Source organism: Patagioenas fasciata, chromosome 10, assembly GCF_037038585.1.
Source record: "Patagioenas fasciata isolate bPatFas1 chromosome 10, bPatFas1.hap1, whole genome shotgun sequence".
Classification (NCBI taxonomy): domain Eukaryota; kingdom Metazoa; phylum Chordata; class Aves; order Columbiformes; family Columbidae; genus Patagioenas; species Patagioenas fasciata.
The window spans coordinates 9,726,469-9,744,192 of NC_092529.1; the positions used below are offsets into that span (position 1 = coordinate 9,726,469).

Here is a 17,724-nt window from a genome sequence, read left to right on the forward strand (position 1 = left end):
GGGCGACTGCGGGGCGGAACCTTCCGCTGGCGGCGCCTGTTCCGCACCGGAGCGGCGCGGGGTTCCGGTCCGCGGCGCTATTTCCCAGCAGCCCCTGCGGCCTGACCTTCTCTTCCGGCCCGGTGGCGGCGGTGAGTGCTGCTGTGCGTAATCCGGCTCCATCCGCGCCCCGGGAAAGGCGGCGGCCGGTTCCCCGCGTCCCGCCCGAGCCGGCCCCACCGCGCTGGGAGGGGGCAAGGCCGAGCTTGGCCCTGCGGGGTGGCGGGAGCCGGGGCGGGGGGAGTCGGAGTCGGTACCGCGGCCGGTCATGGCGGGAGAGCCCCTTTAGGGAGTGGGGCCGGGCCTCTCCTCGCCTTCCCGCCCCGCTGAGCGGTGTGTCCTTGTCCCGCAGGTGCAGCCATGGCCAAGTCCAAGAACCACACCACGCACAACCAGTGTAAGCGGGGCCGGGGCGGGGAGGGGGTTCACCCGAGGGGCCGGGGCTGCACCCGCAGAGCGGCTTTCACCAGCTGTTCGGAGCTGCTCGGTGTGGCAGCTCCGGCTTCGTTTTTTTCTATTTTGCAGCGAGATAAGGTGTGGAGGGAAGGAGGTGGTGGTGTGCTGGGTGGGCCGGTGTGCCCCAGTAAAAGAGGGCTCTGCAAGGGTCGGGGCTTGGGTGGCCTCGATGTAGAAATAATACGTACCTAAAAGAAGCAAGTTTCGTATGTTTGAATTAAGTATGTTCCTGAATGGCATTCAGCCCGTGGTACTTTGCCATCCAGACATGGCCACAGTGGTAAACTGGTTGCGTTTGGGGCTTTTGTCATCGATGCTGTAAGTCAACAGAGCTCACAAGTAGGTTCTGCTTGGTGTTGCACGTTGAGCGATGGTGCCCTTTAACACTGAACAAAAGCGATTGAATTTCCTAAAGACTGAGGCCTTTTATTGTGCTATGCTGTTGCCATTGGTGTATTATGGGTTAATGAGGAGCCTGAAATCCTTAGATTAGAAACTCATCCAGTGCTGAGAGCACAGGGCCCAGAGGGATGAGAATAGAGGCGAGTCCTTAGTTTGCATTTAGTTTGTATAGGAACATTCTGTTCCACATCATTTTGGTAAATTCTGCTGGACTTAAAGGAACACTAAGGCAGCTGTTTAATAATAGCAGAAATGGTAATTTAAATTGTTTTCTGGTCTTCCACATAGCCCGCAAGTGGCACAGAAATGGCATCAAGAAGCCCAGATCCCATAGATACGAGTCTCTCAAAGGGGTGAGTATTTCTTTTAATATTCCTAGGCTGTTAAATCAGGGAGGTTTAACTGAAAAAATCCATTATTTGTATTATTTTGGCTGACGTCTTTTGCAGATGGGGGCTTGTGTTTCATATGGTCAGAGCCACTGTGGGTTTCTGTTTCTTCTTTTGCTTTTCTTACATGTAACTGTGATATTTCTAACCCATGTGAAATCCACCCTCGTATGTCTATAAAACTGCTTTTTAGTTATCGCCCAGTTTTGTCTCTGTCCTGCTCAGGTTGGTGTTAGTAACTGCTACTTCCGGTGAAACAAAACACATGCAGTTGGATAGCTCTAATCTGGTTTGAATCTATCTACCCTTCAATAATATTTTGCCATCCGTACTAATCCAGAGAATTTCACTCAGAAGATGAGAGGAATTGGCATTTCTGGATTATACATGTGAAAGTGACAGCATTTTGCTTTTTCTGAGATTAGATGAGTGATATAACAGGATCTTTTTCCACACCTGAAAGTGAAAACAGGACATTTTGGCTTTGGGGAGGGTTGTGGTTTTCTTTGCTTTGTCGATGTGGTTATCATCCTTTTGGATATGACATAAAAGCTTCTGCATAACTCAGTGAGGGTTCAGTCCTGCCCCCTCCTGCAGAGAGCCCAGCAGTCTCCAAGTCTGTCTTCTTGCACTGAGTGCCTATGAACTGAGATGGCAAAATCCCAATACTTGTGACAGTTAAAATGCTGTTTACAGGAAATGGCAAATATTTCTCAGTGAGACAGTAGCTGATAACTCCGAGAACTGGTCCTAGCCATGACAGGATGCATTAGCCAGCCGTTAGCTGACAGAAACTGGGGAGATGGTCTTTTCTGTCTGGGCATTTTTTTCTATTAAGGTAGAAAGGAGAGGCTTGAGGAAATGGTGTTGGTCTTTGCCCCAGGATTACAGGAGTATGTGCTCACCTGCCAGGGTTGGTTTGTGGTGCTTAAGATCTAGAATGTATTGTGACATGGAAATGAAATTTGTCTTGTTTACAGCTTTACTCAACCTGTCCTGTTCTTTCTGTATATTCATTGCTGTGGGTTTGGGTTTGTTTGTTTATGGAAATAAGTGAAATTACTAGCTTAAAGGATGGCTCAAATAATTTAGCTATATAGCTAAAATAATTCTGTTGATGTACGAAATCTGGAAAAAAATTCTGAATTAATCGCAGCCAGTATTTAGGAATAATTGGAGCAATCTGGAGAGGTGTGTGGTTTTTACATATGTCCTTTCTACAGCATGGCTTATTTTTTTTCCTAATTTTTGTAGGTTGATCCCAAGTTTCTGAGGAACATGAGATTTGCGAAGAAACATAACAAAAAGGGGCTGAAGAAGATGCAGGCCAACAATGCTAAGCAGGCGGCTCAGCAGAAAAAGGACTGACATGGTTTAAGACAAAAAATCAGCTTTCCTATTGGCATGTGTGTTACAGCATTTTTTTAAAAATAAAATTTGATGTAACAAAAGTTTTCACCTCCCACATTTGAAGAGAGCCCTCCGGAAGTCTTGTTTGAGTTGTAATTTAGATGCCAGTTGTGCATCAGGCCTGTGTATACTGACCAGTGTGTCAGATGAAGCCAGATGGAGGTTTTGTGGTGGTGTTGTCAGCCTCCATGTGCACAAAATACAGCCGCTCCTTCCTCAGTGCTGTTCTGCCGTGATGGTTGGTACAGGCCATGAGCATTTAGTAGTTCCAAGCCTGTTTTCAAGTTGTGAAATGATTACTGAGTGAAGTTCTACAATTTAAACAAGAAACAACTTGTTTCTTTTCATACCAACTGAAACAAGTGCTGCCTGGACTCTTAGGTGACCGTATTCTGTACAGATAAAATTATTTGTGATACTGGCGTGGATGTTCAGAATTCTCACATACCACCGTGTTTATGATCGTCCCTCATGTTGTTACAGCAAGGTGAGATTTCCAAGGGCTGTTAATGTTTGCTGGTGTACTGTCTGGATATGGTAGTTACAGCTACAGAAATCCTGAAAAATGGAATGATTTGGAGTGCTAGCTGTGGTGTTAGAGATCAGAGCAATTGGTGTTAGAAGTGGTGTGTGTTGTATTCTGAAATACTTGAAAGTGTTGAAGTGCTACTGGAGCTACCATGGGAATATGCAAAGTAATAGGATGATATAAAATATCCGTATTTTTCATAGCTACTGTATTTTAATGGAGATATTTTATTGTAGTACCAAAAAGTACTTACCTGATGGAATGTCCTGACTGGTGAGATCAGGGGAGTAACATTCAAAAGCCTGAGAGTTCCTTTGACAGGGTTTTGTTACTGTTGTCCTGTAGTTCAGGAGGGGACTTCACTCTCCAGGTCCCACGAGCCAGCAAAGCTGGTTCAGGAGCTGATTTTTTTTTAATTAGTGAAATGAGCCACCTGTTGAAATACAGCAAACTGTTCCTGAAATTGCAATTCCAGCACTTGTCCACTTGGTGGTGTAAATTCATGAATCAACGCAAGGCCTGGAAATTTGCAAGTATCTTCTGACTTTGCAGTATAGCAGCAGATCATGTCCTGGATTTTAAAAATAATAGTCAACCAAAACATTCAGTTAATGTAATTGCTTTAATAGCTTAGCCAACATCCAAAATGCAATGTTATTTTGAAATAAGTTAAATATTTTTAATTCTTTATGGCTTAAATTCACAAGTCTTTACCCAGTTTACCTTCTTTACTAACTCAAAAATCAGGTGTCAAGGACCCTTAAAGTCTGAGGGAAGTCAGCAACCCCCAACTATCTGACTCCTGCTGTGTATATCTCTTGGACTACTGTGGATATTGACAGTTGTCAGCCAAAAGAACTTGAATGCTGTGCAGGAGCAGTGTGCTGGCTGGGAGTGGTGCTGTGCTGGAGGGATATGCAGTCACAGGGTTGATACCACCTGCTGGAGTCTGCTAAATAGTCAAGACAAAAAGGTTGTCTGGTCACTCCTGCCCTCAGGACAGGCAGGAGGCCAAGAAGCGAGAGGTTCCTAGTGGTGTTAATCCTCCCTAGAGAGGCTTTTTTTTGCCACGTAGTAGGTCATCCAGAGATAAATCCACATTGTTTAAATCCCAGCAGCCTCAGTGGTACCTGAGTGTGTGTTGGTATTGGAGGTCTCAAGCTGTGTGGCTGGTGCTGTCCTTGCTTGAGTAAGTTCGTCTACAAAGACAAGATGGGACAGCTGTGGTTCAGGTGAGGATGCACATCTGGCAGCCTTGACCACTGGCCCAGAGCTGCTGGGCAGCCCATTTCAGGGCTGACAGAGAGACCTCACATGGGGAGGTGTCCCCTGGGGTTGCTGCTGGTGTTGGAGGAAACAGTGGCTGGTCCAGCTGTGTAGGTGAAGGTCAGTCTGCTACAGTTGTGCATTGTAACAAGAAGAGTGAAAGAAAAAGCTTTTGAACAGAGGACTTTGTGTTTGTCTTGCTGTACCTTCACCTCTGTGCTTGCAGATATCCAGACTGGTTTAAGTTCTGCATTTGAAAGCTCTAGCCCTAAGGCTTTCTTATCTAGGAAGGGATTTAATCTTGAAACCCTCCTGATGTCTTTCCCAGAGTGCTTGTTCTGTGTGAGTAGCTTACCCAAAGGCTGCAGCTTGAGGGAAGAGAGGCAAGGGTCAGGCTGAGAAAGGAATGTTGGCGTGTTAAGGAGAAACGGAGTGGGATTTGGGCTCCCTGTGGTGCCAGGCAGTTCCCCCAGGCCTGCCTGCAGCGCAGCCTCTTCGTCTCACTGCCCTTCACACTGCCCTTCAGTGGGACAGCTTCCCAAATATGGGCTTGCTGACTTTCTGACCAAAATAGCGGCTGCGTGACAAAATGCAGCACAGAGGAACGTAACCTTAATCCAGGCATCATTGTGTAGCAAGAGACAGGAATTTTGTGAGCTTCCACAGCAGCTCGGTGTCAGGTTTGTTGTTGTTTGCTACTTGCACGCATGGTGGTCCCACAGGACGCTGCCTGGACATTGATTGATCATCTGTTGTGTTTTCTAACCCTCTGACAGCTCAGTCAACAACTTCCCTCCTTGCAGTAGAGGTTGCCCCAGCCCAGATGGAAAAGCTGTAGAGGAGAGTCTGTGCTGACATGGCCTCCTGGTTGGTCTTGGTCCTCTTTCACTTGTCTTGTGAAATCATTTCAGTTCTCTGTCTTGATTTCTGTTGGTCAAGTGAGGCTGAAGATCTTTTTCAGGAGGATTACGTATTCAGAGCCCGGGAGACGGAACTGGCAGCTGAGGCCCACTTGAAACTATTCCCATCATGTTGAGCTCTGTCATCTTTGACATTTAAAAACTTCAAAACTCTGATGATTAAGTCGGTGTCCTGTAGGAAGCGGATGAGCTTGAGGGCGTCTCTCTGCAACTGCTGTACATTGGGTTATACATTTTGTGCTTGCTGCTGCCGTACTTTGTGCTTGCTGCAGATGATTTATCCTCTTTGCAGTTAAGAGGACTTGGTATCAGGTTTTAGCTTGGCTCCTTTTTTCCCTTCCTCAATTTAAAAAAAAAAAAAAAAAAAAAAAAAAGGCAGCAAAGGGCATGTAACCAAATACTGAATCAGCTCGTTTGGCAAAGGTGAGCTGTCATGCTGAAAGCCAAGAGCAAGGAACTGAGGAGAAACTGAAGCACTGCAAAAAGTTCTGATGGGGCAGAGTATTCACTGGGGATGTTGGTGTTCACAGTGAAAATTTAAAGTAGGGCTGGCTTGTGTGTTGCTCCTTCCCCCTTTACCACCTTTCCGTAGTGTGTTCAGGCAAAAAGCAGTGAATGGAAGGTGAGTTCTGCTTTGCCCAAGTTTCAAGGCTGTTGCAGGTGTGGCCACACAACAGGGTGAAATGCTTATGTGATGTGCCTTAGCTCACGTTATATTGCTGCTGCCCTGGTGGCAGATGTGTAACTGGGTGAGTTGCAGAGGCCAGTTAAGGGGATGAGTACAAAATGTCCTTGCATCTTCCTGCAGTTAGCTCACACAGCAACGTTTACTAAGGGCTGAAGAGAGGCCTTGAATAAGTTGAAAAAGCTGCAAACCTGGGTAGAAATTAAATCCACTGCCATTGAAAGTGTGCAGAGCGAATGGCCTGAGAGCTGTGGCTGTGTCTGGTGGCACGGGCTGCTGTCACCTGCCAGCACAGCTCCTGTCAGGGGGCTATGAGCCCATAGATCTGGGGACTGGTTTAGAGGGTAGTAAATGAGTTATCACCTGATTGGGAAAAAAAAAATGGATGCATGATTCAATAGATATTTGCTTTTTTTTAATTTAAGTAGTGCTTGTGGATATATGTCACATTCCTTAAAGGCTTCTGGCACCAAAGCTTCACTACATGTGCGGGGAAAACTGCAGGTCTGTTCGGAGTTGCATAGGTACAGGGACTCCTCTGGGTGGTTTTCATTCATTATCATCACATCTTCAGGCACATCCCCTCTGTGGAGGCTTCAGCCAGGCTGATCCTTTACTAGTTACTAGTTTTTCAGCCATCTAACCCACTCGCTGACCTGTCATGTTAGATTCCTAATGCAGTTGTTCCTGTGTTTTAGCCAATAGTGAAATGCACCCACAGCACCCCACCCCCTGGCATTTGCTGCCTTACTCTTAGAGGAGATTTGGTGTGTTAACACAAACAGGTCTTGCAGCAGTTTTTCTGACTTCACTCAGAATGTGCTGACCTGCTGCCGCCTCTGGTCGAAGGATTTTAAAAGCCAAAATAGGCCCCAGTGCGTCAGCTCTTCTATGGCCAAATTTCAGCTGCTACAAGGCCTCGGCCCTCTTCCTTTCCAACCACCACTTTCCCTGCTTTGCTTTCAGAAAAGAGCGGGTAGGCTGCAAGGCCAAGTGGTGCTGCTGCCTGTGCCTTTGAACCAAGTGGGGAGAGCTGAGACATGTGGCTGGGTGGCTCTTTTCCCTGGGATCACAGCAAGGGTCCAGGCCTGTCCCCAGGCCACCAAGGTGGCTAAAGGAACGGGGTTAAACTGGGAAAGTTCCTGATTTATTTTTTTTCACTTGTTCAGTCTTCAGGGAGCCAAGACGTATCAGTAAGCAGTGGAGAATATCTTGGAGATGTTCTTGTTGGGTGTTGGGATCTGGTCAGGACAGAGGAAGGTGATGGGACTGTTGATGATGCCTGGTGAGATGTGATGTGGGTGTGGGTTGCCCATGAATTGGATGGCCATGGGGAGAGCTGTCATCACCCTGGCTCATGTTCAAAGCCCAGGTATTTGCGCCTCTGTGAAGGTGTCCAGGCCCGGGGTAAAACATATAAACTGTGTCCTCAGAAGGAGATCTCAGTGGGAAATGACTTCTGCTGCTACACTGGAAAGGTGGAAAATTATTAATTTTTATCTCTAGGCTATGGATTCATTGGAAACAGAAAACAGGAACACTCAGGAACATTTCCTGTCATGGGGTTGTCTGAGCCAACACATTTCTGTGTTTGTTGGCTTCTGGTGTGCCTGTAGTTCTGCTGAATCAGCAGGAGTTATGACATCAAGGGCTTGGAACCCTCAGGGAGACCCTTCTCAGCAGGACTTGCAGATGTTTACTTTAGGGGTGTTCCCAAAATATCCTGGGTTTCAAGGAAAATCAGCTGCTTGAGCTGGCGCATTCTTTTTATCATTTTCTCTGATGTTATAAGCCCTGGTTGGGCAAAACATTTGGTGCTGGTTGTCCAGAGGAAAGACACAGCTGTGTCCTTCCAAACAACTGATGGCTGTTTTCACCTCAAGCCCATTAGGTCTGAATTACAATATTTCATTATTGCCATAAATGAGAGCATGTGTCACATAAAATACAGCTGCTCAGGGTGTTATTTTCATGAGGGGAAACAGTTTTGAGAGAAAAGGCAGAAAGGATGGTGCAGCAGGCCCGAGGGCATGGACATGGTGGCACATTTGCCCAGGGCAGAGGGCAGCATCGCTGGGGCTCGCACCAGCTCGGTCTCTTGCCTTGCCCTGCCAATGTTTGTTTTGCTTGGGTAAACGTTTGATTTTAGCAACATGACTGCAATGTGTGAGCTGTGCTGGGGCTGTAATTCAATGGGAGGAGGCAGCTATGTGCAAGAGGAGCTGCTAATGCCATAGGAATGCCACGCTTCCTTGGGACAGGAGAAGATGGCACCCAGGGCCCTCAGAGACACCATGGCTTGTCCTCCTTGGCCCTGCTGTCACCCTGTGCCTGGGGCCAGGGCCCGAAGTAGGGTCATGCCTTGCTCAGAGCACCTGTGGCCCCAATGGATGGGATTTCTAAGAGGAAACTGGGTATTTCAGTTATTGCAGTGAAGCTCCCACCCAGGGCTGCTGGAGGACCATGAGGTGCCACATGGCTGACAGTGCCTGCCTCCCCCCAGGCTGGGTGAGGTGGGAAAGAGGTATCCAGTCCAGCATAGGAACAGCTTTTATTCACATTTCCAAAGAAAATAGAGATTTTTCCTTTTGCATGCGTCACAGGGAGGCCATGAGGGTGGCGGGGAAGAGGGAGCAGTGTCCCTTCAGGACAACTGGGACAGGAACAGGGTATACATTAGGTGTCCCTTGCCCAGGAATTTTGGTGGGTGATGGCATAAGTGATTGTTAATTCTCATTTTGTCACTAAAACGCTGCTGATGCTCCAGTTAAACCAGCAGGCACCACTGCCAGCTCCTGAGTCCAGCACCAGCTCCTGCTGCCCTCATCACAGTGGGGGCAAGGAGGTGCAATGTTGCAGCTCCCCACCAAGCACCCATGACCCTGTTGGCCAGGGGTTGCCCCTAGGCTGGTGGCAAAATACCTCCTTGGAGGCTTTAGGGTCCAGCTGTGGAGTCATCTTCCCAGATGTGATTCAAGGGTGCTTGACATGGCTCCCATTAGTCATGAGTACACAACCAGGGTGAAGCTCTCCCTAAACCTTCAAGGAATGACCATCTGAGGCGCTCAGTAATAATGCATTTTATTTTCCTGATGGCCACCCTTTTCAGCACTCAGTCTTCATGCCGGTGGCCGAGGGACTTAGCCAAGGAGATGAGAAGCAGAGCTGGAGGGGTTAGGAGAGTCGAGCTGTCGATCTGGCCTCAGATTTATTCAACTCCCTTCATAAACTCCAGGAACTCTGCCAAGGAGAAGACATCGGAGACAAGCGGTGTGAGGTGGGACCAAAGTGCCCTCGCAGCTGCCAAGTGTGCTCTTGGCAGCTTTCCCCAGCCCCATCTCCTCTTCCATCCCCCCCGATGTTGCGAGAGGCTGAGGGGGAATGGCTGTGGCAAGCACTCCTCGTGACTCCCACTGGAAATGTCACCGAAGCCCAGCATCACCTTCAGCTGCCACCAAAATGCCGGAGGTGAGCACATCGGCAGCAACACAGCCATTGGCTCAGCTTGGAAATGGTCTGAGGCTCATTTCAGCAGCATCTCATTTGAAGATACAACCCTTCAGACCTGGTGCTTGTGTTTAGGGGGCAGGAGGGGATGGGCTGGGCTCCTCAGTGCAGACTGGCTTTCAGAGCATGGGGAGAGTTAAGGGAGCCCCAGGCTCTTGCTGGCATTTCACAAGCCTAAGGAACCCCCATCCCTGAGCAAACAGGGGCTGCAGTCAGGTGCATTGCCCAGCACTGCCTGCACAAGCTCATGCCCATCCCTGAAGGCAGCAAAGATCGCAGAAGCTGCCCAGGGGATGCTCAAGGGCTCAGGAGCAAACTGCACACAAGAAAGACCCCTACCATCATAGTCAATCCTGCCATCATTGTTTTTATCTCCATCTCTCATCAGTTCTTCTATGTCATCCTCAGTGATGGTCTCTCCTGTTGCTTGCAGCATGATCTTTAGCTCCTCGAGGTCGATGTAGCCATCAGCGTTTCTGTGTGGGGCAGAAGAGCTCAGCAATGGACTGACACGCTAGGGAGGGGGAGCCAGGGCAGGTGCACCTCTCCCACCATCCCACCATGCTGCAGTCATGGCTCTTACTTATCAAACATCCTGAAAAGATCTGAGAGTTCCTCTTCTGTTTTTCCTTTGCTGTCATCTTTCATACACCGGACCATCATAACGAGGAACTCATCAAAGTCTACAGTGCCGCTGCCTGCAGGCAGAACAAACACCATCAGTTGGTGCTAGGTGGGTGGATGGGCAACACCAAGTGAGAGATCACACTGACCTTTAGTAACCAAGGAGCTAAACTGAGAAGAGCAGCCCTACAGCAAGGGACAGCTTTCAGGACACTGGCATTAAGTGACTGAGGCCATGGACTGAATTAATCATGGAATTTTTAGCTTTTGTGATCATTTTACCAAGGCAAAAGGAACCAAAAGTCCTACTGGAAACAGCACTGACAAATGGAAATTTCTGCTATAGAGACACCTGTGCATAATAAAAGCTCTGGAAGGCAACTATTCATGCAGTGTATGTGTGCACCAGCACTACAGTTTTGTGGGGGTTTTTTTGCCTAATTTTTAACTTTCTTTTTTTGTTTTATGATTGCTCGGCATGGTGTTTTTGCCTAACTTGCACACAGTGCATTTTGTTGCATGTGATCACTGGTACACTGATTTAACCAAGATTGACTTATTAATACATGTGTGTACACTTTGAGCAGTGACAGACTTTCCTGCTGATAGAAACCTGTAACTGTGGCATTTTGGAAATGGCAGTTGCTACATTCAGCCTGTATTTTCTGCTTTTAAAGCGATGCATGCAATTTCAGAGTATCTGTAATCCCTCAAAATCAGCTCGAGCAACCTGGTCGTTATAGGAATAATAATTTTTATGGTTTGTCTTTGCCTGGATGTTTCCGGAAGAGAGTGTGCTGAAGTTTGGTGTCTGGTGTCCTTCAAAATTGCAGCACTGCAGGTTGCTCCCCACAGGCTGTGGTTGTCCCCAGCACGGATCCTGCCCGCAGTGTGCAACACTGAGTGCTCCCAACCCACACTGTGCCCCCCACACCTTTGGACATGGGGACAGTCTTTGGGAGAGTAGAGTAAATCCACATCTCTCACCATCCTCATCCACCTCGTCTATCATCTCCTGCAGCTCCTCTGGGGTGGGGTTCTGCCCCAGCATCCGCATCACCTTCCCCAGCTCCTTGGTGCTGATGCAGCCATCCTCTGCCCCCAGCACGAAGATGTCAAAGGCAGCCTTGAACTCTGGGGAGAGAGGGAAGAGGAGATGTGGGGGGTCTTGCCCCACACCTTGAGCCCACGGGTGGGCAGCCCTGGGGCAGAGGCTTCTTCCCAAACACAGCATCCCCAGTGCGTACACCCCAGGACTGCCCAGGCTGGGCACAAACTGGCCAAAGCACTTTCTGGGGTGTAGCTGCGGAGGCAGGCTGGGCTGCTGGCTGAGGAGCTCGCCTTCAGGCTGAAGTGTCAGGCTGAAGATGCACCTACCATTTTTTTGCTCTTCTGTCAGCTGCTCAACCTGTAAGGAAAACAAAACAACAACTCATTTTTCTTCCTCAGCATCGCTAATGGTTAAAAGGTAAGGTTATTTGTTCAACAGCCTTTGCAAAGGGCAACCAAGCCTCACAAGGATCACTCTTGTGACTATGGGATATACGACCAGTGGGGTTTTCATATCACAACTTCTTGCAGTCTAAGAGATTCTTCCTCTTAAAAAAAAAAAAAAAAAGTGATTCCCAACTCCTTTGAAACAAGCATTATTTCTCTGGGCCGGCAGCATCTGTAGCCTTTGTACAAGCAGGGGAGACCCTACAAGCAGGGGAGACCCACTGTGAAAACCTTTTGCCTCTGTCAACCATTTGGGGATAATTTCTATCTGCTGTCAGGCTTCACAGAGGGATGGCTGTGCAGCTGAGGACTGAGGCCAAGTTGGATGTGGGACATGCTGGAGAAGTCTCTGGGGAGGGAGAGGTGGACAAGGCCATCCCCAGTAGTTGTTTTTCAGCCCTGCATTTAGGAAATTCTCTGCACTATCCAAAGCATTAGGCGCTGGTTTACTTCCAGCCAAGTTAGTGTTCCTTACAAAGGTTTCTGTCTCTGCAGGAAGCTGCTATTCCCTTTAGCCTGTTTTGGCTATCTCCCCAAAGAAATGGCCCACAGAGTCATTAGGCGTTAGCCAAAACAGGCTGACAGATTGTTCCCAAACCCTAGCATCCATCTTTCCTGGCAGGTGACCAGTGGGAGCTTATTAGTTAGCATCAAGAAATTAAAATAATCAATGAGCAGAGCGAAGAGGAATCAATCAGCTCTGTGTCATGTCTCTTTAAGTGTGTTTCTCTCCTTGGCTTCATTCCTGCCTGCAGGTACCACTTATCTGAAATTGCTGACCCTACCACCATGTCCAACTGTCCTTTCAGTATCACCTGTTAAAACACTGACGTGACCCCGGCCAGGACTTACCTCTGCTTGTGCAGAGTGTGCCTGACCCCACTCATGTCCCTGTACTACCTTCTCCATGCCCCATGTGAGCAGCCCTCTATGCCCATCTCTGCTGGGTTTTGGTCAGGGCAGAACCCCTCAACCCGGTGCTTGTGGCATCCTCTCTTTGAGGGAAGGCAGATGCTTTTGCCCAAAAGAGGAGGGATTTCCAGCTGTTTTTTTTGCAAAACCACTCCTGGTTGCAGCAAGAGGCAGGGAAAATGCTTCTTTTTAGCAGGACAGAACCTGAAGCAAGTGGGCAGAGAGCCTTATCCCACCCCCATGCATCAGGAGGTGAAGACTTTGGAGCCAGAGAGCCCAAAGGACGGCGGCAGGATTGCCTTTGCAGGAGGAAAGCCAAGCCCACTGTGGCCCTGGCACTGCAGGCAGACAGCTGCCGGCCCTTTGTGCTATTGTTTGGACAGAGCGAGGGCTCCCTCGGCTGATGTCCACGGCCACTTGGGTAACCTGACCCTCTTGGTGCATTCTCTATTTATAAGTCCGGGTGAGAGAGGTGCTGGAGATAACGATGAGCTCCCCGATTGTTCCCAGGCTTTGGTATTTATCCTTGCAGCCCTTTATCTGGACACTTGTCCCTGGCACTGTTCTTAGTGCCCCTTAACAGAGCCCCAAAATGTTCCCAAAATAGCTTTGTCTTTGTACACCCTTATCTAGGCATGAGTGGGCAAGATGAAAATCCATTGGGTTCTCTGGCTGCCCATAGGGAATTTGGCATAAATACAACACTAATATATGCCATCAGCATGCAGCAAAAAGACTATTCACTTTTGAAGCTTCCTTGACTACTGAAATGATAGCTGTAGATCTATGCTCTATGTAAATTAAATGCATTGTAACTATAGAGTAATACTTCTATCACAGAGATGTCTTGAGCTGTTTATAGTGTCCTCTGGACATGGGTGCTCTTTGCAGCTTTATTCCTTTTTTTTTCCTCCACATCATTGCAGGGATGGGTTTCTTTAGCTGTGGTGTGGGAAGGTGAGCGCTGAGCTCTCAGCACTGTGGCAGCCGTGGTAATGCCAAATCGGCTGTATTCTGCTTTTTTCAGCTCTCCTCTTTATCCCATGTTTCCATTTGAAGTCAAACAGGGAAGCTGAAGTTCTTTAATTTTTTTTTTTTTTCCAGGTAAATGTTTTATTACAGTTAAAGTCTTGGGGAACAGATCCATAAAAAGCTGTTTATCTCATCTGTGCCAGGCTTGGACTTGTTTTGCCTTGTAGAGGTGCTGGCAGTTAATGCCCAGAACTCGAGCCCTACGTTTACCAGTGTGCCCCAGCTTCAAACCAGCAGCAAAATCCTTACAGGAATCTATTAGGTCTTTTCCTAGCCTATTTTCCTGGTCAAGGGCTCTACGTTTGGGGCAAGTTTTCAGTATCTGAGGTAGGAATTTTTGAGTTGTTCTCTATCTCTACAGTTCCTTTTTCTGAGCTAAATTCCTTTGTGGTCCAACTCTGCTAAAGCCCAGAGGCTTCGGGTGGGGATGAGCTTCACCTGTGGATTTTACCCATTTCTGAGGCAGAGATTTAGAGAGAGGCTGAAGCGTGCGGGTGGGGAACACTTTATTTTTGGGGGTCTCTGCGCGCACTGCCCCAGCTGATGGACAGACCCTTTTGGCATCGCCAGCTGCAAAACACTTCAGCCTTCCTCCCTAATTATAGGCATGAGGTCCATAAACGATGTGGAGAGGACCTGTGCCTCCAGTCACAAAGAACATATTTAATTAAAAAGCTTAATTAGAGAGGCCTGGACTTCCTTTGACCTTACAGGTCACATTTTTCTCCCTTTTTGAGGTGTTGGTTGGGGGACTCAAATTGTACAGCCTTTCCTGAGCCTTTTCACACTGTTGGGATCACTCGGGGGTTTCCATTTCACGAGGTTCAGCGCAGACCAAAGGACAGGAGAGGTGTGAGCATTTAGTTGTTTTCTTCAATTACGCATCAAGCAATGTCTTTCTCCCCTTTAAAAACCTTGGAATTAAAATAAGACTTGTATGATATATTTTTAATGCTCTTGATTAAAATCAAATCTGATCAACTATATTGTTTTTTTAAATCACCAAAAAGCTCTTAACTCCAGTTATTGAAGGGACACAGTAGCAATCCACTCAATCCAGAATCTATTTTCATCCTTATTGCATCTGCATATCACTGTCCATCTAACAAAACAATGCAATGTCCTCATTACAGAATAAATAGTTTGGGTTTACACAGTGAGCGCAGTGTGCAGCTGTGTAAGTTAAAATAGCCGGTAGGATGCTCTGCGTTCCCCAAGAGCATAGCTCACATTCTGGATTTCTGCAGAGCAGATACCAGGGGCCGCAAAGCAGAGGAGGATATTTGGAAATAACTTACAAAAGCCAAGGGTTATTTTAAAACTCTCCCAGAAAAATATGCAGCTGAGGAAGGGGGAAACAGCATTGGCAGAATTACAAAGCATCAGAAAGAAGAGGGTGAGGTTTAACTCGTACAAATAGTCTTCATTTCGTGGGAAATGCTGCTCTGCTTTGTCTGGGCTAAAACTGACAGCCAGCTCTCATACTTTCAACATTTTGTTGAGATTTATAACTTCACCTACAGGCCATCTCCCTGCCTTACCATGGGGAGCCAGAGGGGTAATTGTAAATAAATTAGCAGCACAGTTGAGGGTTTCACACTTATGAGAAAACCCTCAGAGCCATCAGTGGCAAAGGTCTCTGTCCTGGATGATTATGTTGATTAAAACATATCACTCTATAATTATTTCTTATTTGAATTGAATTAACTCACAGCTGTGGGAAATTTACTACAAAATCCCTGGAAACCATTTAATTCCCCCCACAAAAGCACAGCCCCCAAGGGAGGCACTTACCGCTGCCTTGTAGATGTCATCCATGGCTGGAGAGGGTGGACAAGGAGCGGGGGGACGTCACAGTCTGCCAGTGCTGCCCCCGCCAGCCCGGCTGATATAGGGGGCTGCCCGCCCCCGGGGGATGTGACCAGCCCACCGGCAGCCCCGCACGCCCGTCCCCATCCCATCCATCCCTGTCCCCACAGGAATGCTTCGCCTGCGTGCCTTGGGACGGGGACACTGCCGAGCCTGAGGCTGGCACGTCCGGGGACAGCCCCAGCCCTGCTCCGGGGCAGCTGGAGCTCTCCTCGTGACTTTGATATCAGAACAAGAGAGCCCTTTCAGCTGGATTTCGGCAAGACCCTTGCTGATATATTGCAATATTTGGCTGTCCTGACTGGATACGTGCCACTGTGTCCCCTCCACCTGCCGTGTGTTGCCCCCCAGAAGCTGCATTAGAAAGATTATACTGTGCGTAATTAAACTGGGTAATATGGGAAAGGCATGCCTCCCAAAATATCCCCGTCCAGCAGCAAATGGCCCATGGAGGTGTCGGGGGCTCCCTATCCCCAAACCCATGGGGAAAAGTACTGCCAGGGGACATGCGGCCGGAGCCGATGGCCTCATAGGGGCGAATGATGCGTGTGTGAGAGCACTGAGGCCGGCGGAATGTGTGGTCCCAATGCTGCAGCAGGGAGAAGTGTGGAGGCAGATGGAGCTTTGCCTCCATTTTCTACATCTAGCTGGGACTGCAAAATGGGGATTGGGGTGGGGGGCGTACAGGGGGAGGCTGGCTGTCAGCTGTGCTTGATTTCAGGGATAATTCCCAGTCCTTTAGGAAACCAGGACACTTCACCCAACCAGTGAGCCGATCTGTGCCCACTGCAAATGGGGAAAATCCACGTTCATGGTTTTACCACGGATTTAGCCCACCACACTGAAGAGTAAAACACACCAAAGGCCTCCAAGTGATGACCAGTGTTTTCTCAGTGCAGGGAAAAGCATTTTAATCCACAGCAACCAAAGCAAAAACCTCTCCTTTTGGTGATTCAGGACTCCCTCTTGTGTTCAAAGGATGTGTCCAGCGTCTCAGGGTGTGAAGTCTCACCTCCAGCTTGCTCATATCGGTGTTAGCTAGCAAAACGGAAAATATTAATGCAGCTGTTAGTTTCCCATCTCTTCTAAAAAACCTTTCTCCCTTTAACAGAAATCACATTGCATGCAAAAACCTGCTGTCCCTATGTGATGCCTCGCTGAAGGCGAGTTCACCAGAGACCCATGGTGAGGGCTCGGGTGAGCGCAGCACTGCATCCCCACACCACGTCCTCCCAGGTTTTGCAACCCTGAAAGATTAACTTGCTACAAAGTCTGCTGGGAACTGCGGTCCCGTGGGTGCCTGCTGGCTTTGATTTACCCAGGCTTCAGCCAGGCTCTGCCTCTTCTCAGCATGAGCATGGCAGATGTAATAAAAATGAAAACAGATACATTTAAGGAATTAAGTGTTGAAGTATGTTAGTCGTCGAAACGGGAACATATTAATATTTTGGTTACCTTGAACAGAGAAAAGCCAGAAAAGGCTGTGAAGGGTCGTAATTATTTTGTTAAAGGGCGTTGGAGCCTGTCCTTAGGTGAAGTTGAAGGCTGGGATGAGTGACCAAACCATCACATAAACCCTCCTGGACACCCCCAGAGGGGCTCCCAGTGAATTGCTTCGCCAAGGTGAACCCCAATCCCAGGCTGCTTTCCCCTGCGGGATTCCCAGCGGAGTTGACAGGGAGGTGGGCACTGGTCCCGGGCACTGCCAGGCACTGCGACAGGGGGCAGGAATCGCACCTGGCCCTGTCCCTCTGTCCCAGGAGGTGACAGCTCTGAGTTATCCCCCTGAAAACAACCCCTTGGATTAATCAGAATATATTATATCTAAGGCCGACGCGTGACGGGAGCAGGAGCTCTAACATTGCCTTCAGAGGGTCACGGCCACATTCCTGGAGCTGTTGGGATGGAATCCAGGTTGGGATGCAGAAGAAGGGTCTCTGTCTGCTTAGAGAGGGAAAATCTGGGCCACTGCCACCACGCACGCCAACACAGGAAAGCTGTGCTTCTGCAAATGTCCAACGTGAACAGAGACCTGCACGACACAGCCATGCCTAGAGGGGACGGGTAGGATCCATGGGCAGCGAGAGGTGATGCTCCCGCCGGGGAGGCAAGCACAGGTGAGGGCCATCATGCCAACCCCTGCCTCCCCACTTGCTGCTCTGAGCCAAAGCTTCCAGCATCCCCTGG

At 48.5% G+C, this 17,724-nt stretch overlaps 2 protein-coding genes across 3 annotated transcripts; one reads left to right on the plus strand and one right to left on the minus strand.

Annotated features, from left to right (window-relative positions):
* Positions 1–15: 15 nt before the first annotated feature.
* RPL29 (ribosomal protein L29) lies at positions 16–2,737 on the plus strand. Of its 2 annotated transcripts, none has more exons than XM_065845633.2 (4): positions 16–131; positions 392–436; positions 1,186–1,250; positions 2,541–2,737. In XM_065845633.2, exons 2-4 carry the CDS (start codon positions 400–402, stop codon positions 2,652–2,654), a joined length of 216 nt encoding a protein of 71 aa, XP_065701705.1. In that variant the 5' UTR covers positions 16–131; positions 392–399; the 3' UTR covers positions 2,655–2,737. The 2 variants fall into 2 exon arrangements, with proteins under 2 accessions (XP_065701705.1, XP_065701706.1); XM_065845634.2 differs by having other exon boundaries at positions 78–143.
* Positions 2,738–9,160: 6,423 nt separating this feature from the next.
* Positions 9,161–15,603, minus strand: TNNC1 (troponin C1, slow skeletal and cardiac type). Its single transcript, XM_065845650.2, has 6 exons — positions 15,463–15,603; positions 11,605–11,635; positions 11,215–11,361; positions 10,187–10,301; positions 9,943–10,079; positions 9,161–9,336 (listed from the first exon to the last, which is right to left on the minus strand). Exons 1-6 carry the CDS (start codon positions 15,484–15,486, stop codon positions 9,305–9,307), a joined length of 486 nt encoding a protein of 161 aa, XP_065701722.1. The 5' UTR covers positions 15,487–15,603; the 3' UTR covers positions 9,161–9,304.
* Positions 15,604–17,724: the final 2,121 nt, after the last annotated feature.

What these genes read in the sequence shown, in the direction of transcription:
- TNNC1 (XM_065845650.2), bottom strand. Translation starts at nt 15,486, where the DNA reads ATGGATGACATCTACAAGGCAGCG. An exon ending in ATGACATCTACAAGGCAGCG is followed by an intron (nt 11,636 to 15,462) that starts GTAAGTGCCTCC and finishes TTTTCCTTACAG; the next exon opens with GTTGAGCAGCTGACAGAAGA. An exon ending in GACAGAAGAGCAAAAAAATG is followed by an intron (nt 11,362 to 11,604) that starts GTAGGTGCATCT and finishes CTCTCTCCCCAG; the next exon opens with AGTTCAAGGCTGCCTTTGAC.
- RPL29 (XM_065845633.2), top strand. Translation starts at nt 400, where the DNA reads ATGGCCAAGTCCAAGAACCACACCACGCACAACCAGT. An exon ending in CCACACCACGCACAACCAGT is followed by an intron (nt 437 to 1,185) that starts GTAAGCGGGGCC and finishes TCTTCCACATAG; the next exon opens with CCCGCAAGTGGCACAGAAAT. An exon ending in GATACGAGTCTCTCAAAGGG is followed by an intron (nt 1,251 to 2,540) that starts GTGAGTATTTCT and finishes TAATTTTTGTAG; the next exon opens with GTTGATCCCAAGTTTCTGAG.